The sequence below is a fragment of the Rhea pennata genome, chromosome 6, assembly GCF_028389875.1.
Source record: "Rhea pennata isolate bPtePen1 chromosome 6, bPtePen1.pri, whole genome shotgun sequence".
In the NCBI taxonomy this organism is placed as follows: Eukaryota; Metazoa; Chordata; class Aves; order Rheiformes; family Rheidae; genus Rhea; species Rhea pennata.
The window spans coordinates 44,189,107-44,208,494 of NC_084668.1; the positions used below are offsets into that span (position 1 = coordinate 44,189,107).

Here is a 19,388-nt window from a genome sequence, read left to right on the forward strand (position 1 = left end):
AGTCAGGGAACAGATGCTGATTCTCAGTATCATATTTTAACCTTAGCTCTGCTCCTAAAAGAGCAAAGTTACAGTCTCTTCCTTACTTGAAGCCCATGGCAAAGGCACAGCTGGCAGCTGGAGTAGGTGATAGATAATTGTACATGCAATATGGGAATAGTATAGCTCATTTCCTCCAGCTGTGACCTGCACAGCATGTGTATGTAATCTGGCCTTAAAAATACACAGGCTGGTAGTGACCAGAGAGATTAAAGAAGCTGAGACATGGGGATCACAAAAATAGCTGCACTGTCAGATCTGGGGCCCAGCTTGCTTTGGCAGAGCTTATCTGTGAATGCTAAGGGGAAAAAAGGCAGCACAGAAAACCTTGTCATCTTCCAGCAATCTATGGCTTATACTTTTCTTGAGGAACAACTCCATATATTTTTGTACTTTACAAACCAAATAGACTTTCCCCTATAATCTCTAATTTTTATTTTTATCCTGCTGGCATTGATAACAACCTTCAAAAGGGAGTTTCCTAATTAATTTAAACTTTACTTAAGCATAGGCCCACTTACGCAAGTAAACTTCATCATATAGTTTACTTCTGTGTTAGACAAAAGCACTAATTTAAACTGTTTTAAAAACAGATGCCTGAAAAGTTCATTGGGAGCATCCTAACTTGTTATACAAAATAGTATACATCCATTCTTCATGTACTTTTTCCATGCCATTTATGATTTGTATTCGTGTATCATAACCCCTTTCAGATTTATCTTTTCTAAGCTAAATCATCTATTTAACTGTTCTTATACAGCAGATTTCCCTTACTACTTTACCAATAACTTAGTGGAGGTTGGGAGAGTACAGTACAAATGCACATATGGACTGTTCTTATAGCCTTCTCTTGGCCTCTGCTGTTGGTCACTCTTAAAGTACTGCATTAGCTGCATCTTTGATCTCACCTATTACGGCTTTTGTATAAGCTCATCTTATTCTAGTTTTTCTAGTCTAGCAACTTTATTCTAGTTGCTCTCTGTACCTTTCTAGTTCATAAATTCTTTTGTGATCGGATGGCCAGAACTGCATGCAGTATTCTGGGTAGTGACAGAGCAAAGCAAATTGCATTGGTATTTCCAGAGAATCACAACAGCAACAAGCCTGCTATTAATCATTCCTAATGCTGTATTGACATTTTTGATTGCTGATGATTGTTGACTTGATGTTTTACCATTAACTAGTTTAAAAGCTAAATGTTCAGAGCCTTTATTGCAATAGTATAGCAATAGCAATTGCTACACTTACAAAAAGGTTTGACAGAAAACCAAGTATAGGTTTGTCATTAAAATACAGCAAGAGTGTTAAGCAACTGAGTTGTCCATAGAGAAAAGCAGGAGAAATTTTTTCTGTTACGGATAATCCAGAGAAAATCCTGTACTACATTAAAAAAAGATCTGCTGCAAAGCTGCTAATGGATCTTTCTTTTCCGAAGCTGGTGGATGTCCTAATCAGACAGATCACTACTCCAGGGACATCTTAGAACCTGCTAATGACTTCACAGAAATGTGGCCTGTATATTCTTACCAAAGACAGCGAGACATGATAGGATTTTGCAGAAAGTGATCTATAGTTACAGTGAATCACAAACTAGTGATCATAAATCAACATGATGATGCAAAAAATAAAGGACAAATTTAATTTTGTAATGCATTAACAAGAGTGTTGTGTGCACCTCACAGGAGACAATTATTCTGCTCTATTTAGCAGTGCTGAAGTCACAGCTTGAATACTGTGCCTAATTTTAGACATGGCAATTTAAGAGGGAATGTAAGTTCAGAAGATGGAAGTGGTACACTTACAAAATATAAGCTGTGAGGAAGACTCAAAAGAATTGGCTTTACTTCAGCTAGCAAGTAAACGATGAAAGGGGACCATGTGCTCTTTACTGTATCCTCTATTTAAAGAACAGAAGGGTCAAATTTTTTTCTATCTAAAAAGACTGGGCAAGAAACATTTGGCTCAATTTATAGCAGGGAAGAAACCTGATGAAAACAAGAAATTTCTCAATTATTTCTTAATTACAGAAAGATAAATGATAGAACAGCTATCTAAGAAAATCTTCATAGAAAATGTTTAAAAAATAATTCAGAAAAAATAGCTGTGAAGAATATTGTAGGCATATTTGACTCCTCAGATATAAGAATGGATTAGATGACTGAGGTTAATGATAGTACTAAATTTCTATGATTTCTTTTATTGATTTTTGAGACTTCATGTCCCTCATTTTAATTGCTATAATTTCCAAAGCACACTCGAGGGGAAAAAAATCACAAGCCTGGAAACAGTTCATCTGGAGCAGATAAACTCTCCTGTTCCACTTCCACAGAAAGGAGTCATCATTTCAGACTTGGAGTATTTTCATGTATTAAAAGAATGAAAGAAAGAAACACTATATTCCAGTCATAAGTTAGAATAAAGATGTGTCAGGGGGAAGTGGATCAATTCACCAGTTAGCAGGTATAACTTCCTTGCAATCAATTAATGTCTGCTTCTGCCAGTTGTAATGTAGTAAATTAACAACCAAAAAAAAAAAAAAACAAAAAAACAAAAAAACTGTGCTGCACTGTGGAGTCCAAGGTGAAAGGTAAGTAGATATCTTGGAGTCATTTTACTTAATCTGATTCTTCTGTGCCATGGGGACAACTGTACTTGCTGGCATCAGAGAACTGAAAGCCATGGAAATGCTACCTTGACATATATTGCTTAGAAAAGCGAATGCTGTCCCAGCTTGCCTGTTAGAGATCATTTTCTGCAGGCCAGGAGGCTGCTGGCTTGTTGCAAATGCTGTAAAGAATGTCCTATCTGTATTAGCAGCTAAATGTATGATTATAATCTTTTCAACTAGAGTTATTTCATGCCATTATCATATACCAATGTGTAGTGGAGGCCATCAAGGCCTTGGGCATGGTGGTCAAGGGTCTGGGAGCCCAGGTGGTCTTCTCATCGGTCCTGCTGATTAGGAGGAGGGATGGGAGGAGGAGTAGACAAATTTTCCAAATCAACAACTGGCTACACCGCTGGTGTTGACAATAGGGTTTTGGATTCTATGACCATGGGACATTGTTTGAAGATCAGCAACTGGTGGGGAGAGATGCACCAAACGGGGCACATGTGTCTTTGCCAATAGGTTGGCCAGCCTGGTAAAGAGGGCTTTAAACTAGGTAGGAAGGGGGAGGCAGGTTATCATAGAGAAAGGGTAGTCAAAAAACACAACTCGGGTTGGGGGGTCTCCAGCGGGTGCATGCAGCTGGGGATGTGCGTTTGGGACATGGCTATGGGCAATCCCCATACACCCTTCCTGGGAAACCTGCAGGCATGACCACCTCTTTGAAATGCCTGTACACCAGTGCACGCAGCATGGGGAACAAACAGGAGGAGCTGGAGATCTGCATGCAGTTGCAGGGCCATGATCTCATTGCAATCACAGAGACACGATGGGATAGCTCGCATGACTGCAATGCTGTTGTGGATGGCTCTGTGCTTTTCAGCAAAGACAGGCCAGGAAGGCGAGGTGGTGGAGTTGCTCTTTATGTGAGAGAGCAACTGGAATGCTTCGAGCTCTGCCTTAGGGTGGAAGAGGAAGCAGTTGAGAGCTTATGGGAGAAGATCAAAGGGCAGGCTAACACAGGGGACACTGTTGTGGGTGTCTACTACAGGCCACCTGTCCAGGAAGAGAAAGTCAATGAGGCCTTCTATAAACAGCTGGAAGTAGCCTCATGATCACAGGCCCTGTTTCTCCTGGGGGACTTCAACCACCCTGACATCGGCTGGAGGGACTATACAGCAAGGCACAAACAGTCCAGGAGGCTCCTGCAGTGCATCGATGATAACTTCTTGTCACAAATGGTGGAGGAGCCTATGAGGAAGGGTGTCCTGCTGGATCTTGTCCTTACCTGCAGAGAGGGACTGGTTGGAGATGTGAAGGTTAGGCACAGCCTTGGCTGCAGTGACCATGAGATGGTGGAGTTCAGGATCCAGCCGGAAAGAGGTAAGGCAACAAGCAGGATTGCAACCATGGACTTCAGGAGAGTGGACTTTGGGCTCTTCAGACACCTACTTGGAGGAATCCCATGGCTTAAGGCCCTAGAAGGAAGGAGGGTCCAGGAGAGCTGGCTATTATTCAAGCATCACTTCCTCCAAGCTCAAGAGGGGTGCATCCCAAGGAGAAAGAAGTGCAGCAAAGGGGGCAGGAGATGTACATGGATGAGCAAGGAGCTCTTGGCCTAGTTCAGACAGAAGAAGAAAGTACACAGACTGTGGAAGAGGGGACAGGTTACTTGGGAGAATTACAGGAATGCAGTCAGAGTATGTAGAGATGAGGCGAGGAAGGCTAAGGCCCAGCTGGAATTGAGTCTGGCAAGGGATGTTAAGGACACCAGGAAGGGCTTCTTCAAATACATCAGTAGCGAGAGGAGGACTGGGGAAAATGTGGGCCCACTACTGAATGGGGCGGGGGTCCTGGTGACAAGGGATACAGAGAAGGCAGAATTACTGAATGCCTTCTTTGCTTCAGTCTTCACTGCTAAGGGCAGCCCTCAAGAATCCCGGAGCCTGGATGTAAGGGAGAATGTCTGGAGAAAGGAAGACTTTCCTTTGGTTGAGGAGGATAGGATTAGAGACCTTCTGGGCAAGCTTGACATTCACATATCCATGGACCTGGATGGGATGCACCCATGGGTACCAAGGGAGCTGGCGGATGTTGTTGCCAGGCCGCTCTCCATCATCCTTGAAAAGTCATGGAGAACTGGAGAGGTGCCTGAGGAGTGGAAGAAAGCCAGTGTCACTCCAGTCTTGAAAAAGGGCAAGAAGGAGGACCCAGGCAACTATAGGCCGGTCAGCCTCACCTGCATCCCTGGAAAGGTGATGGAACAGCTCCTTCTGTATGTCATCTCCAGACATATGAAGGAAAAGAAGGTGACCAGGTGTAGCCAGCATGGATTCACCAAGGGGAAATCTTGCTTAACCAATCTGGCAGCCTTCTATGATGGAATGACTGGCTGGGTAGATGAGGGGAGAGCAGTGGACATTGCGTCCCTTCACTTCAGCAAGGCTTTTGACACCGTCTCCCAGAACATCCTCCTAGATAAGCTCAGGAAGTGTGGGTTAGATGAGTGGACAGCGAGGTGGACTGAGAACTGGTTGAAAGGCAGAGCTCAGAGGGTCGTCATCAGTTGCGCGGAGTCTAGTTGGAGGCCTGTGGCTAGTGGCATCCTGCAGGGCTCAGTACTGGTTCCCATCCTGTTCAACTTCTTCATCAATGACTTGGATGAGGGGACAGAGTACCTCCTCAGCAAGTTTGCTGATGATACCAAGCTGGGAGGAGTGGCTGATCCAGCTGAGGGCTGTGCTGCCATTCAGAGAGACCTGGACAGGCTGGAGACCTCCAACAGCTGGGCAGAGAGGAACCTCCTGGGGTTCTCTAGAGGAAGCAAAGAAGTAATATTTTAAACCTTTTTCTTCTCAGATGATGCCAACTACAAAATTTGGCACTATATCTTTCTAATGATAACTTTTCAGAATGCTGCTTTTTTCTTATTGTTGATGGGATGAACTAAGAATATTGCTTACAAGGTCACAGGACCTAGCTGTACTCCCAGGAAAAACAAACCAACCAAAACAGCAATGGGCTGGCAAAGCAAAGTGGTGACCAGTAGTCCTAGGAGTTTGCTTATCCTTGCATGCTTTGGTCATTAAAACTTCCACTCTTTCTTGAAAGAGCCAAATTGGTCTTGAGAGACCAGAAAAGCAAACACGTCCTGTTGCCCTAGGGCCTCCACAGTGGTTTAAAAGTTAACCTGTATCTCAATTCAGGGCACAGACACGCTTTCTCAAGTGTGAACACCTTACCAACCTATTGCCTTGTCCATAGCATCCTGAACCTTCTCTTTGGAGTCTTGAGCATGTACTGCTCCAGTCTGTTGTCTGTGTTCTTGTTATGTCTTGATTTTTCTGAAAGAATTTCACAGTTTGCTGACAAACTCCCTCTGTGATTCACTTGGTGAAATGAATACACAAGCAGAGGGATGCTGTAAAGCTGATACAAAATACAGGCAATGTCGTGCTGGTAAAGGACAATGTTACATGTTCAAGACAGTTTATAATCATTTGGACTAAAAAAACTATGCATGTCAACAAGATGCTCCATCTTCAGTGTGGTAACAGGGAGGTTTCCAATAAATGTTAGCTAATATCTGACTAACAGAAAACACAGCAGTTGAAAGCTTGGGGAAAAGTGTCAACAAGAAGCTTGTCTTGGAGAACCTGCCTCACTTCAAAGCATTAGATGTGGCTACAGAGCAAATCAATGAAGCAAAACAAAACAAAAAAATATTCAACAGTTTCCAAGCACAAGCTATTGGGGAAGTCAAGAATGAAAAAGATGGGCCACTTCCTCCTGACCTCTTACACCTGTGCCACTGGGGAGCACAGGAGACCCAGCAAGGAAGGGCCTGTGTGTGAGAGGAGAGAAGCCGTGTTAAGCATTGAAACCCCTGACGCAGCCGGCAGACGGGGTGGCTGCACCTCCTCTGAGCACAGCGGTGCGTTCACCACGGCTTCTCCTGTGCAGCTGGGGGTGTCTCGGGAGCGCCCCCGGGCCGCCGCCGGCAGCCTGTCTGGGCAGCTGCCAAGCCCCTCCCGCCCCTCCTCCCCCACCCGCCAACTAATGGGCGACGCTGACGGTTTAACCGCTCCCTCCCAGGGCTCGCGCGCGGGGCGCCGCGGAGCACCAAGCACCGCCGCTAGTGAATGGCCGGCTCGGTTTTCGCGGGGCAGAGGCAACTCTCTTCTCATTGGCTGTCTGCCGCCGCTGGGCGGGGACCAGGCCCGGAGGCGCATTTGAAACGGCCATTCAGCGTAGCCCAGCCCTCGGTGGGCGGAGCTTCCCATTGACCGCTCCTGAAGGGGGGCGGGCTCTGCCGGCAGCCGGGGAAAGAGGCAGCAGGAGGCGCGCGCTGCAGCCTGCTCTGTCCATCCCAGGAGTCAGTTAGCGTGAATGGGCGGGGCTAGAGTAACGGTTGCTCTCACCATTGGTTTGCGCGCCTCAAGGCTCCGCTGATTTTTACCAATCCCCGGAGAGTTTCCTGACTGCCCCGGGGGGGTGGCCCAGCCCGTGCCTTTCATTGGCCAGCTCCGGCCTCCATCCCTTCGCGGTTGGCCAGCTGAGCCGAGGGGGGCGGGCCGGCGGCTCTGGGGCGGCCATGACCGAAACTTGTGTGCCCCCTTCGGTGTGACAGTTGGGGCAGCGCGGGGCGAGGTTGGGCCTGTCCGCCCGCCGGCCCCGGGGCCCCCGCCAGCCCGCCTGCGCCATGGAGGACGACGAGGAGGCGCGCAGGAAGAAGCTGGAGGCTGGCAGAGCCAAGGTGCCGGCGGGACCGCTGAGGGGGAGGAGGAGGGGGCGCCCGCCCTGGCCTGGCGCCGCCGCTGCCCCGCGCCCTGCCGTGCCCCGCGGGCCGGGCCGGGCCGGGCCTGGCCTGCGGCGGGCACCGGGGAGCGGCTCGCACCGGGCACGGTACTTGTCGCCGTCAGATGCTGCCAGCGCTGTCCCGCCCGGGCAGGGCTCTGCGCTGCCTGGCCTGCTGGCTCTGGGAACATAGTGCTGTTCCCCATACCCGTTCGTGCATTGCCCGTGCAGCTGTCTCCCTCCTGCTAAGGGATGCTGGCTTGTTCTTCCTTAGAAACTTGTTTTTTCCCCCAAACATAATGATTTTTCCCCTAATTGCGTTAGAGAACGCCCTCCCCCTCCCAGCCCCACAGTGTAGTTGTACTATTTGTTTAGACAGCAGTGCTACCAAACTGTTTTTTCAGTGTTGATGCCAATTTGGAAATGTGTCGAGAGCTAAGAAAATATATGAGCAGTATTTATTTCTGTCAGACAGTAACAAGACTTCCTAACTGCTGGTTATCTGTAATGCTTTTCTCACTCTTACAAAGGTACATAAGTGTTATCTTCAGAGAACAAGGAGCAATTTAAAATACTACACTTATCTTCCACTTTTTTTTTTTTCTTTCTAGTGAAGTTCCCATTCTTACCCAGGTTTCCATGCAGTTATTGTTTCTGGATATACTGTATGTCCAGATAAGAATCCCCAATAATAGAAGATGCATATTTTACCACTTTAGTGACTGATGCACTTGCCCTTGCACCCATGGGTAGATTAATGGGGAGTTGAGTTTATTTGGTTTGTTTCCAGTCATGATTCTAGTGAACATATCACGTGCTTTTGACAGGTACATGCCTTCATTTATGTACAGTTTAGTGAGATTGTATACCAAGTGTGTTTGATATGACTGGTGCATAAAGATAACGTTCTGGTGGCAGTTATTGCCTGTTAGAGGGGCAGCGCTTAATATGCATTAACGCTCTTAGAAATTTCTGCTTTGTTTTGGCAATGATGCTATTTAAAAAGCTGATCAGGAATGACAGTTTTTTGTTTTCATTCAGCATTTCTGTTACTTTGTGGGCTGTTAGTGTCATGGTTCCCTCTAGGAATTTATTGCAGTGTGATAGTGTGGTCATTGTCCACTCAATGAGGCAGAAGCTCCCCAGGCTACAGCTGCAGTGTTCCTCCTACTCCCCATCCTAGTGGGACTGGAATGAGGGGGTGTAGCTAGGAGGGCAGTGCTCCAGCTCCTTCTTCTTTAGGCCTAGTCCCGGTTGTTCTCCTACAGGCATGTTTTCAGCTGTCTTCTGTGTTCAGCTGCATCCATCCAGTCCTATGTAGAAGACGATTGGGGAACGTTATTGGTGGGAGCATGGGTTGTGGCTGGAGCTGCACAGAAGCAGTCTGATGGTGAGCAGGACAGCTCCTCCATCCCTGGCCTGTCCCACCTAGATGCTGTCACAGTTGCCACGTTCCCTGCTGTACCCTCAGCAGTTCCTCAATAGCTTACTCTCTCTACCTTAACACATCTTAACACATATGGACACCATCTCCTCTTGGAGAAGGATTGCGTGGTTACTTTTTGGATTAGGAATGAGAAAGAGCAGGAGTTCTTCAGGTTGCGAAGTTAGATTAGCTGTGGCAGGATTTCTATGAACATTTTCTTTGTAAAACTCTCTCTAAGAACAGGATCTGTTTATAGTTGGTTAGAAAAATATGATACGCTTGCCTTGAACAAGTTATTAATTCCCACCTGTTGTACAGCTGTTGTTTGCCATTGGAAAAAGTAAGGACTTGCATTACATTTCAAGTTATGTGTACAGTGTCAGTCTTGCATCTTGGATTTTTTTAAACTATATAGAATCATAGAGTGGTAAGGTTGGAAGCGACCTCTGGAGATCATCTAGTCCAACCCTCAGCGTATCCCACACGGGGATGGAACCTGTGACCTTGGCATTAGCAGTACCACACACTAACCAACTGAGCTAAACCTGCCCCCAAATGCAAAATGTGTTGTACTTTACAAAAAAAAAAAAAAAATCATTAGCTCCCACAACATCCTATCAATATTGCTGTGACATCGTATCATATACCTGATATTCAGAGAGGAGAAGAAAAAGTTTAGGAAGGCAGAGGTAGATATAGTGCTTCCTCTACTTACAAAAATGTCACTGAGATCCATTATTTAGCTAGCGGATTGTGAGTCCCAGAAGATTTTCACAAAACAGCTGGACAAATTAATGGAAGAAAAATCCGTTGGGGCTTATTAAACACACAGATATTATGTTTAGCTTTGGAAGCCAAACATGTGAGCTGCAGATTCTTCAGCATGCTCATCCGGTTTCTGCTACATACGGCTATGTGCTTGTCCTGTTCTTACACCCTTAGATACCTGCTGTTGAAGAGCAAACTTCTAGAATAGATGAATATTGGGCACACTACTGAAATAAATAGACCTTTGGTAGAAGGTCTAGAAGAATGTAGTCATGCTGAGTATTTGCATTACAGGACTGTAAACTGCTTCAGAAACTTCCTTTGGATGCCCTCTATTTTTTGAAGGCTCTTAACAGTAGAGCAGTAGAAGCAACCACTTCTCTCTTTTTTTTTTTCTTTTTCTTTCACTGTCCTCCTCAAGAATACAAATATGATTTTGAGAGTGAGACAAGAGTGAGCTAGTACAGTATTATCTTCCTGTGATGCAGGCCTACTGCGACATAAGGACCGTATCTGGACTGCCACAAAAATGTTCGTTTTGCAGCTGGATCAGCTCCCTGAAGCATCTCACTGCATTGCTGTATGAGTGCTCACAATGGCAAGGGGCAGGAGTGCATGGCTAGTCACAGGGCCAGTGTTGTAATTATCAGATTTAGGTTAGATCACTGCGTTCGGATACTACGTGAATCTAGAGGTGTGACTTGTATATTCATTTAATTTTGTTGTCTTTGGCATCCTTAGATTTTCAATCTGCTAAATAATGACTAGGGAAAGGGATATAATGTGACTTTTCCTCTTTAAAATAATATTTGTATTATTCTTTTTCATATAGGAATAAAAACTTGTTATTAAAAAGTATTTAAAGCTATCACTGTATAACGGTAATAACAGCCAAGTTAATAACTGAGAAACATAATGAAAAGCAAGTGCTCAGTGCTACTGCTTTTTTTTCTTTTTTTAATAATACAGATTTGTGCTTTGAAGAGAAAGCCTTATTTGTGGGTAATGGAAGATGGTTCTTTCAATTTAGACCTGTTAGCTTAGATACATCTGTTATTTTTTAAGTTAGCTAGAAAGTATGTTAACTGGCTGTGCCTCTAGTTACAGACATGTATGTGCTGTACCTGACGTATCAGAAGATTTTGCTATTCCTGCATTTAACATAGTAGGAACTTGCAAAAAGAGTGTATGTTTTCCCAGAGAAGCTTCCTGCTTGTCATCAGTTTGAGAAACTCTAGAAATTGGTTCCTGGTTTGTTTGAGAGCACTTCTTGCTTATGTTCACTGTATCTAAGAGAGAGACTAAAATTCGTTGGAATCATTTGTTTCTTTTTGCATGCTGATGTGATGTTCCGCTCTGTTGCATTTTCTGTGGGTGTTGTTTTAGTAGTAATTTCTGAAACATGTAGAGTGTTAAATCAAGAAGCAGATGTTGTTTGAGGTAGACTGGGGAGACCTGAACTGCACAGTGTTTGCTATAGCATTCCTGTCTGCTGGCAAGTGCCCCTCGGGGGCTGGTCTTATGGGAGTATTGTGAAAGAAGGATGTCACCATGGCAGTTCATCAGAAAGGGGGACAAAACTTGGTAGGCTTGTTCTTCCAGTTTTAGGATGCTCATGTGGTGCTGGCCATACCAGTTTAGCAGTGTCTTGCAATTGCCATTTTAAAATGATCAGTCCTGTAGAAATGAAGTTTAAATACAGTGGTAGCTGCAGAAAGGGAGGATATTCTGTGCAGTGTACTGTACTTGCCCATCATCTTCAAGGCTAAAGTGAAGCTTTTATTTTAGTCCATGCTGTCAGAAAGCAAACTGAGAATTGGGTCCATCATAAGGGCCTAGGATGCTTTGTGTTCCAAATGTCCTTGTGTTGTACTGAGAGGGATGAGGGAATCTCTCTGTGATGGGGGAGAATTGGCATTCTTTCATGATGTTCATATGTGCTGCTGCTTGTTGGCTCACTGTCTGTGTATTTGATAGTACTTTCGCATGCTACTTGAATTCATGTAGTTGATTAAAAACTTCGGAAACTTGCTGCTGCCCCTAACTGCAGTTTTCACCATCCAGTGATCCCATAAATCTGCAGTATGTTTGACTCCAGAAACCTTTTGTGGACCAGCAAATTCCTTTCTCCAGGTAATTCCTTAGAATTTTAGATTAGTTGGTAGTATTTGCATGATGTACGTACATACATACACACACGTATATACGTATATATACATATATTTGCACACATATATTGGGGGCAGATTTAGCTCAGTTGGTTAGACAGTGGTGCTGCTAATGCCCGTTCAATCCCCATATGGGGCTATGCTGAGGGTTGGACTAGGTGATCTCCAGAGGTCCCTTCCAACCTTACCATTCTATGATTCTATGAAATACACACATACAACTTATATAATTAGAACATATGAACTGACAAGGTAAAATAGGATTTTTTTTTCTTTTGAGTCATGCATTTAAAAATTCTTACTTGTATAGGTGTTTAGTCATGGCAGGTTTTAGTACTTTAATGTGAAATATCTTACTTGATCTCACTTCACAAAGTCATTTACTGCCCTGTAGAGTGACCACTCTTTCTGCCTTTTTGTTTCCCATCTTTTCTGACCTTTTTTGCTCCTATTCTTGTTTTGTCCAGCTTGAACATCTTCCTCTACTTGCTGTTATTCTTTAGGTTTTCTCCTGCCCCCTTTCCCCATGTCATCTAGTTAATTAGTGTAATAGCTATTTTTGATAAATAATGTCATCAGTAAGTGCTGGAATTAACACCTGATTTCAGAGAATAGCATTTGTATCATTACAATTTTATTACTGTTCTATTCCTTTTTTTATGCTGGAAGACATGGTACCTGGCATTTTTTTTTGTTTAATCTGCATTCACTATTGATAACTACAGGAACCATAGAAGTTAATTTTAAAATAGTAAGTTATTTGTACATAAACACCTTAACGGCTGATGTAGGAATCTGATGTCTGTCTGTCTGCAAAAAACACTTTAAACTGGCTGTTCAGTGTAGTAGTATGTAAATGTATATTTGTGAGCTGAGCTGGCGATTAGAATCTTCTGTAATGAAACTGGCGTGTAACAGGGAAGGACCCAAATTAATCCCTTTCACAAGTTGAATGAAAAGAAGTCAGTGAGACTTCTTTTTGCATTGTAGCTATATTACAGCAAAACCAAACTATGAAGCAATTGATTCGCATGTATATTGCAGGTGGAACTTTGCATTTGTGAATGTTTGCATCCTGTTGTCATTTTGACTGTATGTTTTATTTCATTGCAAGGGCATTTTAACTGTGTAGTTGATGGCCCATGGTTGTAACCTTGGAGAAGGCTTTTCAGCTATTAGAAGGATGTCTTAGAATTAGTGCTGCAGTTGAGATGTTAGTTGGAAGTGCTGCCTAAACACAATACTAGGGTTGAAAATAAGATAATCCTCTTTAAGCTGTTTAAGGTGCTAAGGAAAGTTAGGTAATAATTCTGTCAGTGACATTCTTTGCAAGTCCCAGGTGCTTCACAGAGCTGTGATACTCTGATAAAGTAGAGCATCTAATTCTTCAACAGAAGAAATTAAAATGACCTGGCTTAATTAATTTTCTATTTATGTACTACAGTCTGCTTTTTGGCTAGGAAGTTTTGCTATATTCTCTTAAGGGGGTGACAGGGAAGGAGCATGAGGACTCACTTCCGTTAATTTTAATCTTAACGCTTATTCTGGCAAAGATTTATTTAGATACATTTCTAAGGGGTTATTGTTTTTGCCAGTCTTGCAGAAAGACTGTAATATGGCTCAACTCTTTTTTTTTTTTTTTTTTCCATGATTCTAGTATATGAACAACTCATTCCTTTACTAATCTCCCTTGCTATAATTCTGAATTGTCATTGATACAGGAAGTTTCACTGAGTAAAATTTGATTCTTGTATTGAAATGAGTCTTTAGTACTGGTGGGGGATTTCTTGATTAATTGTGCAGTTATCTAGTAAAGATACTGAATGTGCAGAAAGTAGGAAGATAAAGCAGTTTTTCTGCAGATGTACATATTTCATCAAGTCAGGATATTCTTTGTCACCCATGAGTGTGTTAATCTTGTGGTCCTGCTACCTTTTTCTCACTTACCTCTCCCTCTACCTCTTCCAATCTTTTCTGCACAGCTTGCTTACTTCAGACAGCGAAAAACAAAAAGTGGCATCACGCAGTCGCAGAAAAAGACGGCGAAGAGGAAGGGCTCGTCTGTCCACACGCATGACGTTCCGAAGGAAGAGTACGCACTAGTGGCGCAGGACTGTGACTTTCTTCCAGATGTTGGGAAGGATATAGAGAGTGAGGCTGAAGACACGAATCTACTAGAGACAACAGTAGAGACAGAGGTAAATCTTAATATTTCTTGTGTTTCACTTCACTCTCTCTACAGATAGCAAGTATTTCAGATGCTTGTTTTGCTTAATTCGTTATTAGTAATAAGTAAACTGGTGCATTTTCTCTTGTAATAAAAAATTCTCTTCCAAAATGATCCAAGTAATTGAAAAAACTGAAGGTTTTGTCAGAAATTGAGCTTCCATTATATGGAATGACAGACCTGTTGTCAGGAAACTGTCTGCTATTAGCCTGCTAAATTGAGGTCTTTCACCTTTCATTTCTATGAAGTTTTCCATTGGTAGATTTCTGATTCTGGGGCTGTGATTCTGTGAAGTGGCAAATCCAGTTTGAGAAGTGTAGTAGATGAGTGAAAGTGCCATGACTTCATAGCATGCAACATTTATTTGACTTTGTATTGCTTTGCTGGCTCAAACATACTTAAAATTTTCGGGGGGGAGGGGGCGAGGGAAAGTTGTTCCAGGATGCTTTAAGTAGGTACTGTAACCATTGTAAAGCCAGCACAGACATTGTTATGTTCTGTGCCAATTTTTTTTTAATGAGTCTCTTTTTGTGCCCGATGTATTCCAGTGTGTTTCTACTTGTGATCCTATACAAGTGACCCAGTAGTCATGTTAATAGACGTATATTGTGATGCCTGTGATTAGTAGGCAGCTGCTAACAGACAAATGGATGTAACGATTTGAATTAAATGGTTGCTTTCCAGCTTCAGCTTACAAGCAAGATATATATATATATATTTTATTTTTTTTTTAAGTTTTGGAGTAGATAGTCACATAACACACTTTCCCTCCCTGTCTTCCCCCTCTCCCTGCAGTAGAAGCAAACAAAACATAGCTTTGCATAGTATTTTTATAGGAATCTCATTTGCTTCAGAAGAGGTTGGCTAATGCTTTGAGAAACTGCAGAAGGTACCAGGCATCTCTCTAGCAACAACAAGCTAGAGCTATCTTAGTCTGAGAGTTTGTTTAAAAAGTAGTTTCCCAGTCTATTCACATGATACCTTCATTTTGGGGAGGTGATGCCCTTCTGCACAAAAACCAGCTCTCCAACTGTTCTTGCGGTTTCACAACATATAATAAATAGTAGCGTCGGAGAGTAGTGTGTTCAGAAACCTGAATTATTTTAGGATACCATTTATATGTGTGGTCCTCCTTTCTATAGCAGGGGTAGCCTAATGCTTTCAGGATGTCTTGAATGTAGCTGTGGCTTTGCTACGGCCTTTATGAAACTGCATGCTAAGCTATCTTGCACTGAAAAAAAGCATCCAATATTTTATCACCTAATGTTAGAATCATTATTGGTGTTCTTGCTACTTTCATGTGAACCTTAATTTTACAAAATTACTTAATGCTTCTGGAGAACTTTTGTCAAAATAGCCTGTTTGTAAAGTGAATGGAATTGCTGTATAGGTTACACAGGTAGAAATACTATGGCATCCCTAGGGAGACAGTGGTCATTGGAAAGTACTTAGTGAAGATCCAAAATACTGAAAGGGCTATGATTTGACTTTTCTAAATAGCACTGCAGTCATCTGTGTCAGTATTGCCGAGGCTTTCATAAGAGTGAATATCTTTTGAGATACCATGCTACATTAAGTGTGTGCATCAGAAAATGCTGTTGCTTACATAATTGTTTGAATGATTTTTAGCATATTCATTAAATTGTCTCAGTCTGTTAAATTATTGACTCATATTCAGTAGTAAGTTAAAGAGTGCTTAATTGAATTTGCAAGCCATAAAAGCCAAAGATTAAAATCTCGAATCTCAATGGTGAGACATAGCACTAAATCTTTGAATAGGCATTAATAGCAATTTCAAAACTTCTGCATGTATTTCCTTTGACTGTGGATGAGCTGAGTTTCAGATATCTGTGTCTCCCTCCCTCTCTTTTTCGTTATATTTTCTGATAGTATGGGCTTTTCTGACCTGGCTGCTTAGAGTATTTCCCAAATGATTCTGATTTTCCGTATGCATCTCAAAAATGGCCATGATTTAGTGGCTGTTTTATTTGTTTACTTGACAGGGAAGTGCTAATTTTTCCAACTGGGATGTACTCAATGATCATGCTGCTGAGGTAAGTGTAAAAGAAAATATGTTTAGTAACAGATGCTGATATATATGTGATAAAAGGATATAGCCAGTTAGCAAAATGCTATATATGGTTTAGTCATAGAGGATTGTTATTATACATGTGATAAAAGTGGTATCATCTCACTGTGTTGAAGTCTAAAAGCTTGTATTTACGTGTATCATTAGCTGAGGAATTGATTGGTAAGAGTGGTATTTTTACTGAAATCAGAGGTCTTGTCCAGAGATTGGAATATTTGTAATTGAAAAGAGGGTTTATTTCTTAATTATTTCAGGCATTAAAAACAAAAAATATTTAAAATGAAATACAAGATATAAGAGAATTCTAATGATATTGCTCTTAAGGACTCAAAGGATTGGTTAGAGGAACTTTTTAGAGTTCTTGGTTCCTGTTTTGTTGGTAAAAGCCATTGAAGCTAACTTATTTTTCACATGGTATGTTGCTAATATTTATTTGCAATTGGCTAATTATGCTAGAGTTTAATGTTAAATCAAAAAAATTTTCATTATTATTGTGTTACGGCTGGCCCAGGGAACAGTCAGCCTAGAAAGACACAAAACTTTATTTAATTTTGGTAGTATTTTACCCCCCCTCATTTAAAACTTGTAAGTTTAAATCCCCAAATGTGTCAGAATGGGACTTTGCAAAAATCTGGTGCTATAGAATCAAACCATTCCTCTCCATATTTTACATTTGCCCATTAAATTATCATGTGAAACTGTATGACCTCTGAGAAATATTTGAAATTTTTAAGAATTAAGGCTTTAGTGTATAATAGTGATATTAGATTCAAATCTAGATGCTGATTTTTTTTAAACTAAACCAAGCCTAGATTATAAGCTTGCAACTGAATTTATGTTCAGAGTAATCATAAAATAGAAATGGTATATTGTTCTTGATGAATAAATACAGTTTTTTTCTTTAATGAAGAAAGCTACAATAAATTCTGCTGCAGAATGCAGTCAGCTTGATGGTAAGATGTGTCAAACTAGAATAGCTGAGCTAGAAAACAAACTTCTGGAGAAACAGGAAGCAGTTGAAAGACTCACTACACAGATGAATGAGCTACAAGAGCAACTTACCCAGCATAGCGACTCTATGCATCTTCAGGTATGTTTCATAAAATTGGATAATAGGGATAGTATTACTTATTTTAAGTCTCGTCTCCTAAATATTTGTAGAATTAAAACAAACTATTGTTTTATGGAAGGATATTTCATCTTCTCAAAATGTACTAGCAATGGATTCAGTGTGGATTTATGAAGGGGAAATTGTGCTTAACCAATCTGATGGGTTTCCACAATGAGATGACTAGCCTAGTGGATGGGGGGAGAGTAGTGGATGTTGGTCACCTTGACTACAGTGAGGTTTTTGGCGCTGTCTCCTGTAACAGCCTCACAGGCAAGGAATTATGGGCTAGATAAGCAGACAGTGAGGTGGATTGAAAAATGGCTGAATTGCCAGGTGCAGAGGGTTGTGATCAGTGGCACCATGTCCAGTTGGATGCTAGTTACTAGTGGTGTTCCCCAGGGGTTGATACTGAGGCCAGTCCTATTCAACTTCTTCAGTAATGACCTGGATGAAGGGACAAGAGTGCATCCTCTGCAAATTTGTGGATAACACAAAACTGAGAGGAGTGATTAATACCCCAGAGGGTTGTGTGGCCATCAGAGGGATCTCAGTAATGCGGAGAAAGGAACCTCATGAAGTTCAACAAAGGGAAGCATGGGGTCCTGCCCCTGAGGAGGAATAACCTCTTCACCAATACAGGCTGGAGGCTGACCTACTCGAGAGCAAAACTGCAGAGAAAGACCTGGAGGTCCTGGTGGATGACAAGTTGATTATGAGCTAGCAATTGCAAAGGCAGCCAGTGATATCCTGGGCTGCATTAGACAGAGCATTGCCAGCAGCTCAAGGGGAGTAATCCTTCCCCTTGATTCAACGCTGGTGAGGCCACAGCTGAAATACTGTGTCTAGTGCTGGGATCCCCAGTGCAGGAGACATGGACTTGCTGGATTGAGTCCAGCGAAGGGCCACAAAGATGATTAAGGGGGTAGAACATCTCTCATGTGAGCAGAGGCCAAGAGAGTTGGGACTATTTAGCCTGGAGAAGAGAAGGCTTAAGGGGATCTTATCAATGGAGATAAATATCTCAAGGGAGGGTGTCAAGGGTATGGAGCCAGACTCTTGTCACTGGTGCCCTGTAACAAGATGGGCACAAACTGAAACATAGGAAATTCTATCTCAACATCAGAAAACACTTTTTCACTGTGAAGCTGCTTGAACACTGGTTACCAAGAGAGATTGGGAAGTCTCCATCCTTGGAGATATTCAAAAGCCGTCTTGACACAGTCCCGGGCAACGTGCTCTAGTTAACCCTGCTTGAGCAGGTGGGTTGACCCAGTTGATCTCGAGAGGTCCCTTCCTACCTCAACCATTCTGAGATTGTCTAGACCCTGTAGAAGCAGTGCTTAAGTTCTCCCTTCACCAATCTGTATCCCGAACTTTGTATCACTTGAATCAAACCTGAATGAATTTGAATTAGTTTTATTTTAGAGAAATTTTTATAAAATGCCTGCATAATTTCTTTTCTATATAAATGTTTGGGTATTTATTGATAGCTTTACTACTAAGTTCTGTTTAGCTGTATTTGAGAGTGGACCTTTACAGAGAAAACTTTAAAAGCCACAAAGGACCAAGTTTCATGATGGAAAGTAGTTAATTGATCATACACTGAGGCAAGGGATAAGCATGGGACTACCTCCATTTATAGTAAGACTGATTCTCTAAAGGTTCAGTCATTGTAAGCCAAGTTGAATATGGTATGTCCAGTGACTAGGTGTCAAAGTTGCCTTACTGAGGAAAAAGATCGCCTAGTTAGGCCATTTAACTATTCTACAAACAGGTCCAAAGTAATTTTTCTTCTTAGTGGAGAAAGTGATATAAATAAATAAAGCTACATAAAAGGTCAGTATTTATCAAGTATTGTTCAAACTATTAAACAGGAAATGCTCATTGAAATACCAGTGTTGTTATAGCTCTAAATCCACTTCCTGGAAGCAGCTGGGTTCCTTTTAAAGGCTCAGATTGGATGACAATTCTTTCTTTCTAAAGATGTTTTTCTTTTTTTTCTCTCTTTTTTTCCCCCCCTCACTGTGATCATTTACACTATGAGTATATGTAAGATATCTGTACTTTTTGTTTTGGCAAATGATTAAACAAGGTAAGTTAAACTTTGTTAAACTGACCTTTCTTCTCCTCCAAAACATTAAAAAAGTATTTTGAA

The 19,388-nt window shown here is 42.1% G+C and overlaps 1 protein-coding gene across 1 annotated transcript in view; it reads left to right on the forward strand.

Moving 5' to 3' along the window:
* Nucleotides 1-7,349: 7,349 nt before the first annotated feature.
* PCNT (pericentrin) overlaps nucleotides 7,350-19,388 on the forward strand; it is a 102,035-nt gene continuing 89,996 nt past the window's right edge. The window contains exons 1-4 of the mRNA XM_062578352.1: nucleotides 7,350-7,403; nucleotides 13,789-14,004; nucleotides 16,037-16,087; nucleotides 17,033-17,212. Of these exons, the coding sequence (XP_062434336.1) occupies nucleotides 7,350-7,403; nucleotides 13,789-14,004; nucleotides 16,037-16,087; nucleotides 17,033-17,212 (501 nt within the window). The remainder of the gene's footprint in view (nucleotides 7,404-13,788; nucleotides 14,005-16,036; nucleotides 16,088-17,032; nucleotides 17,213-19,388) is intronic.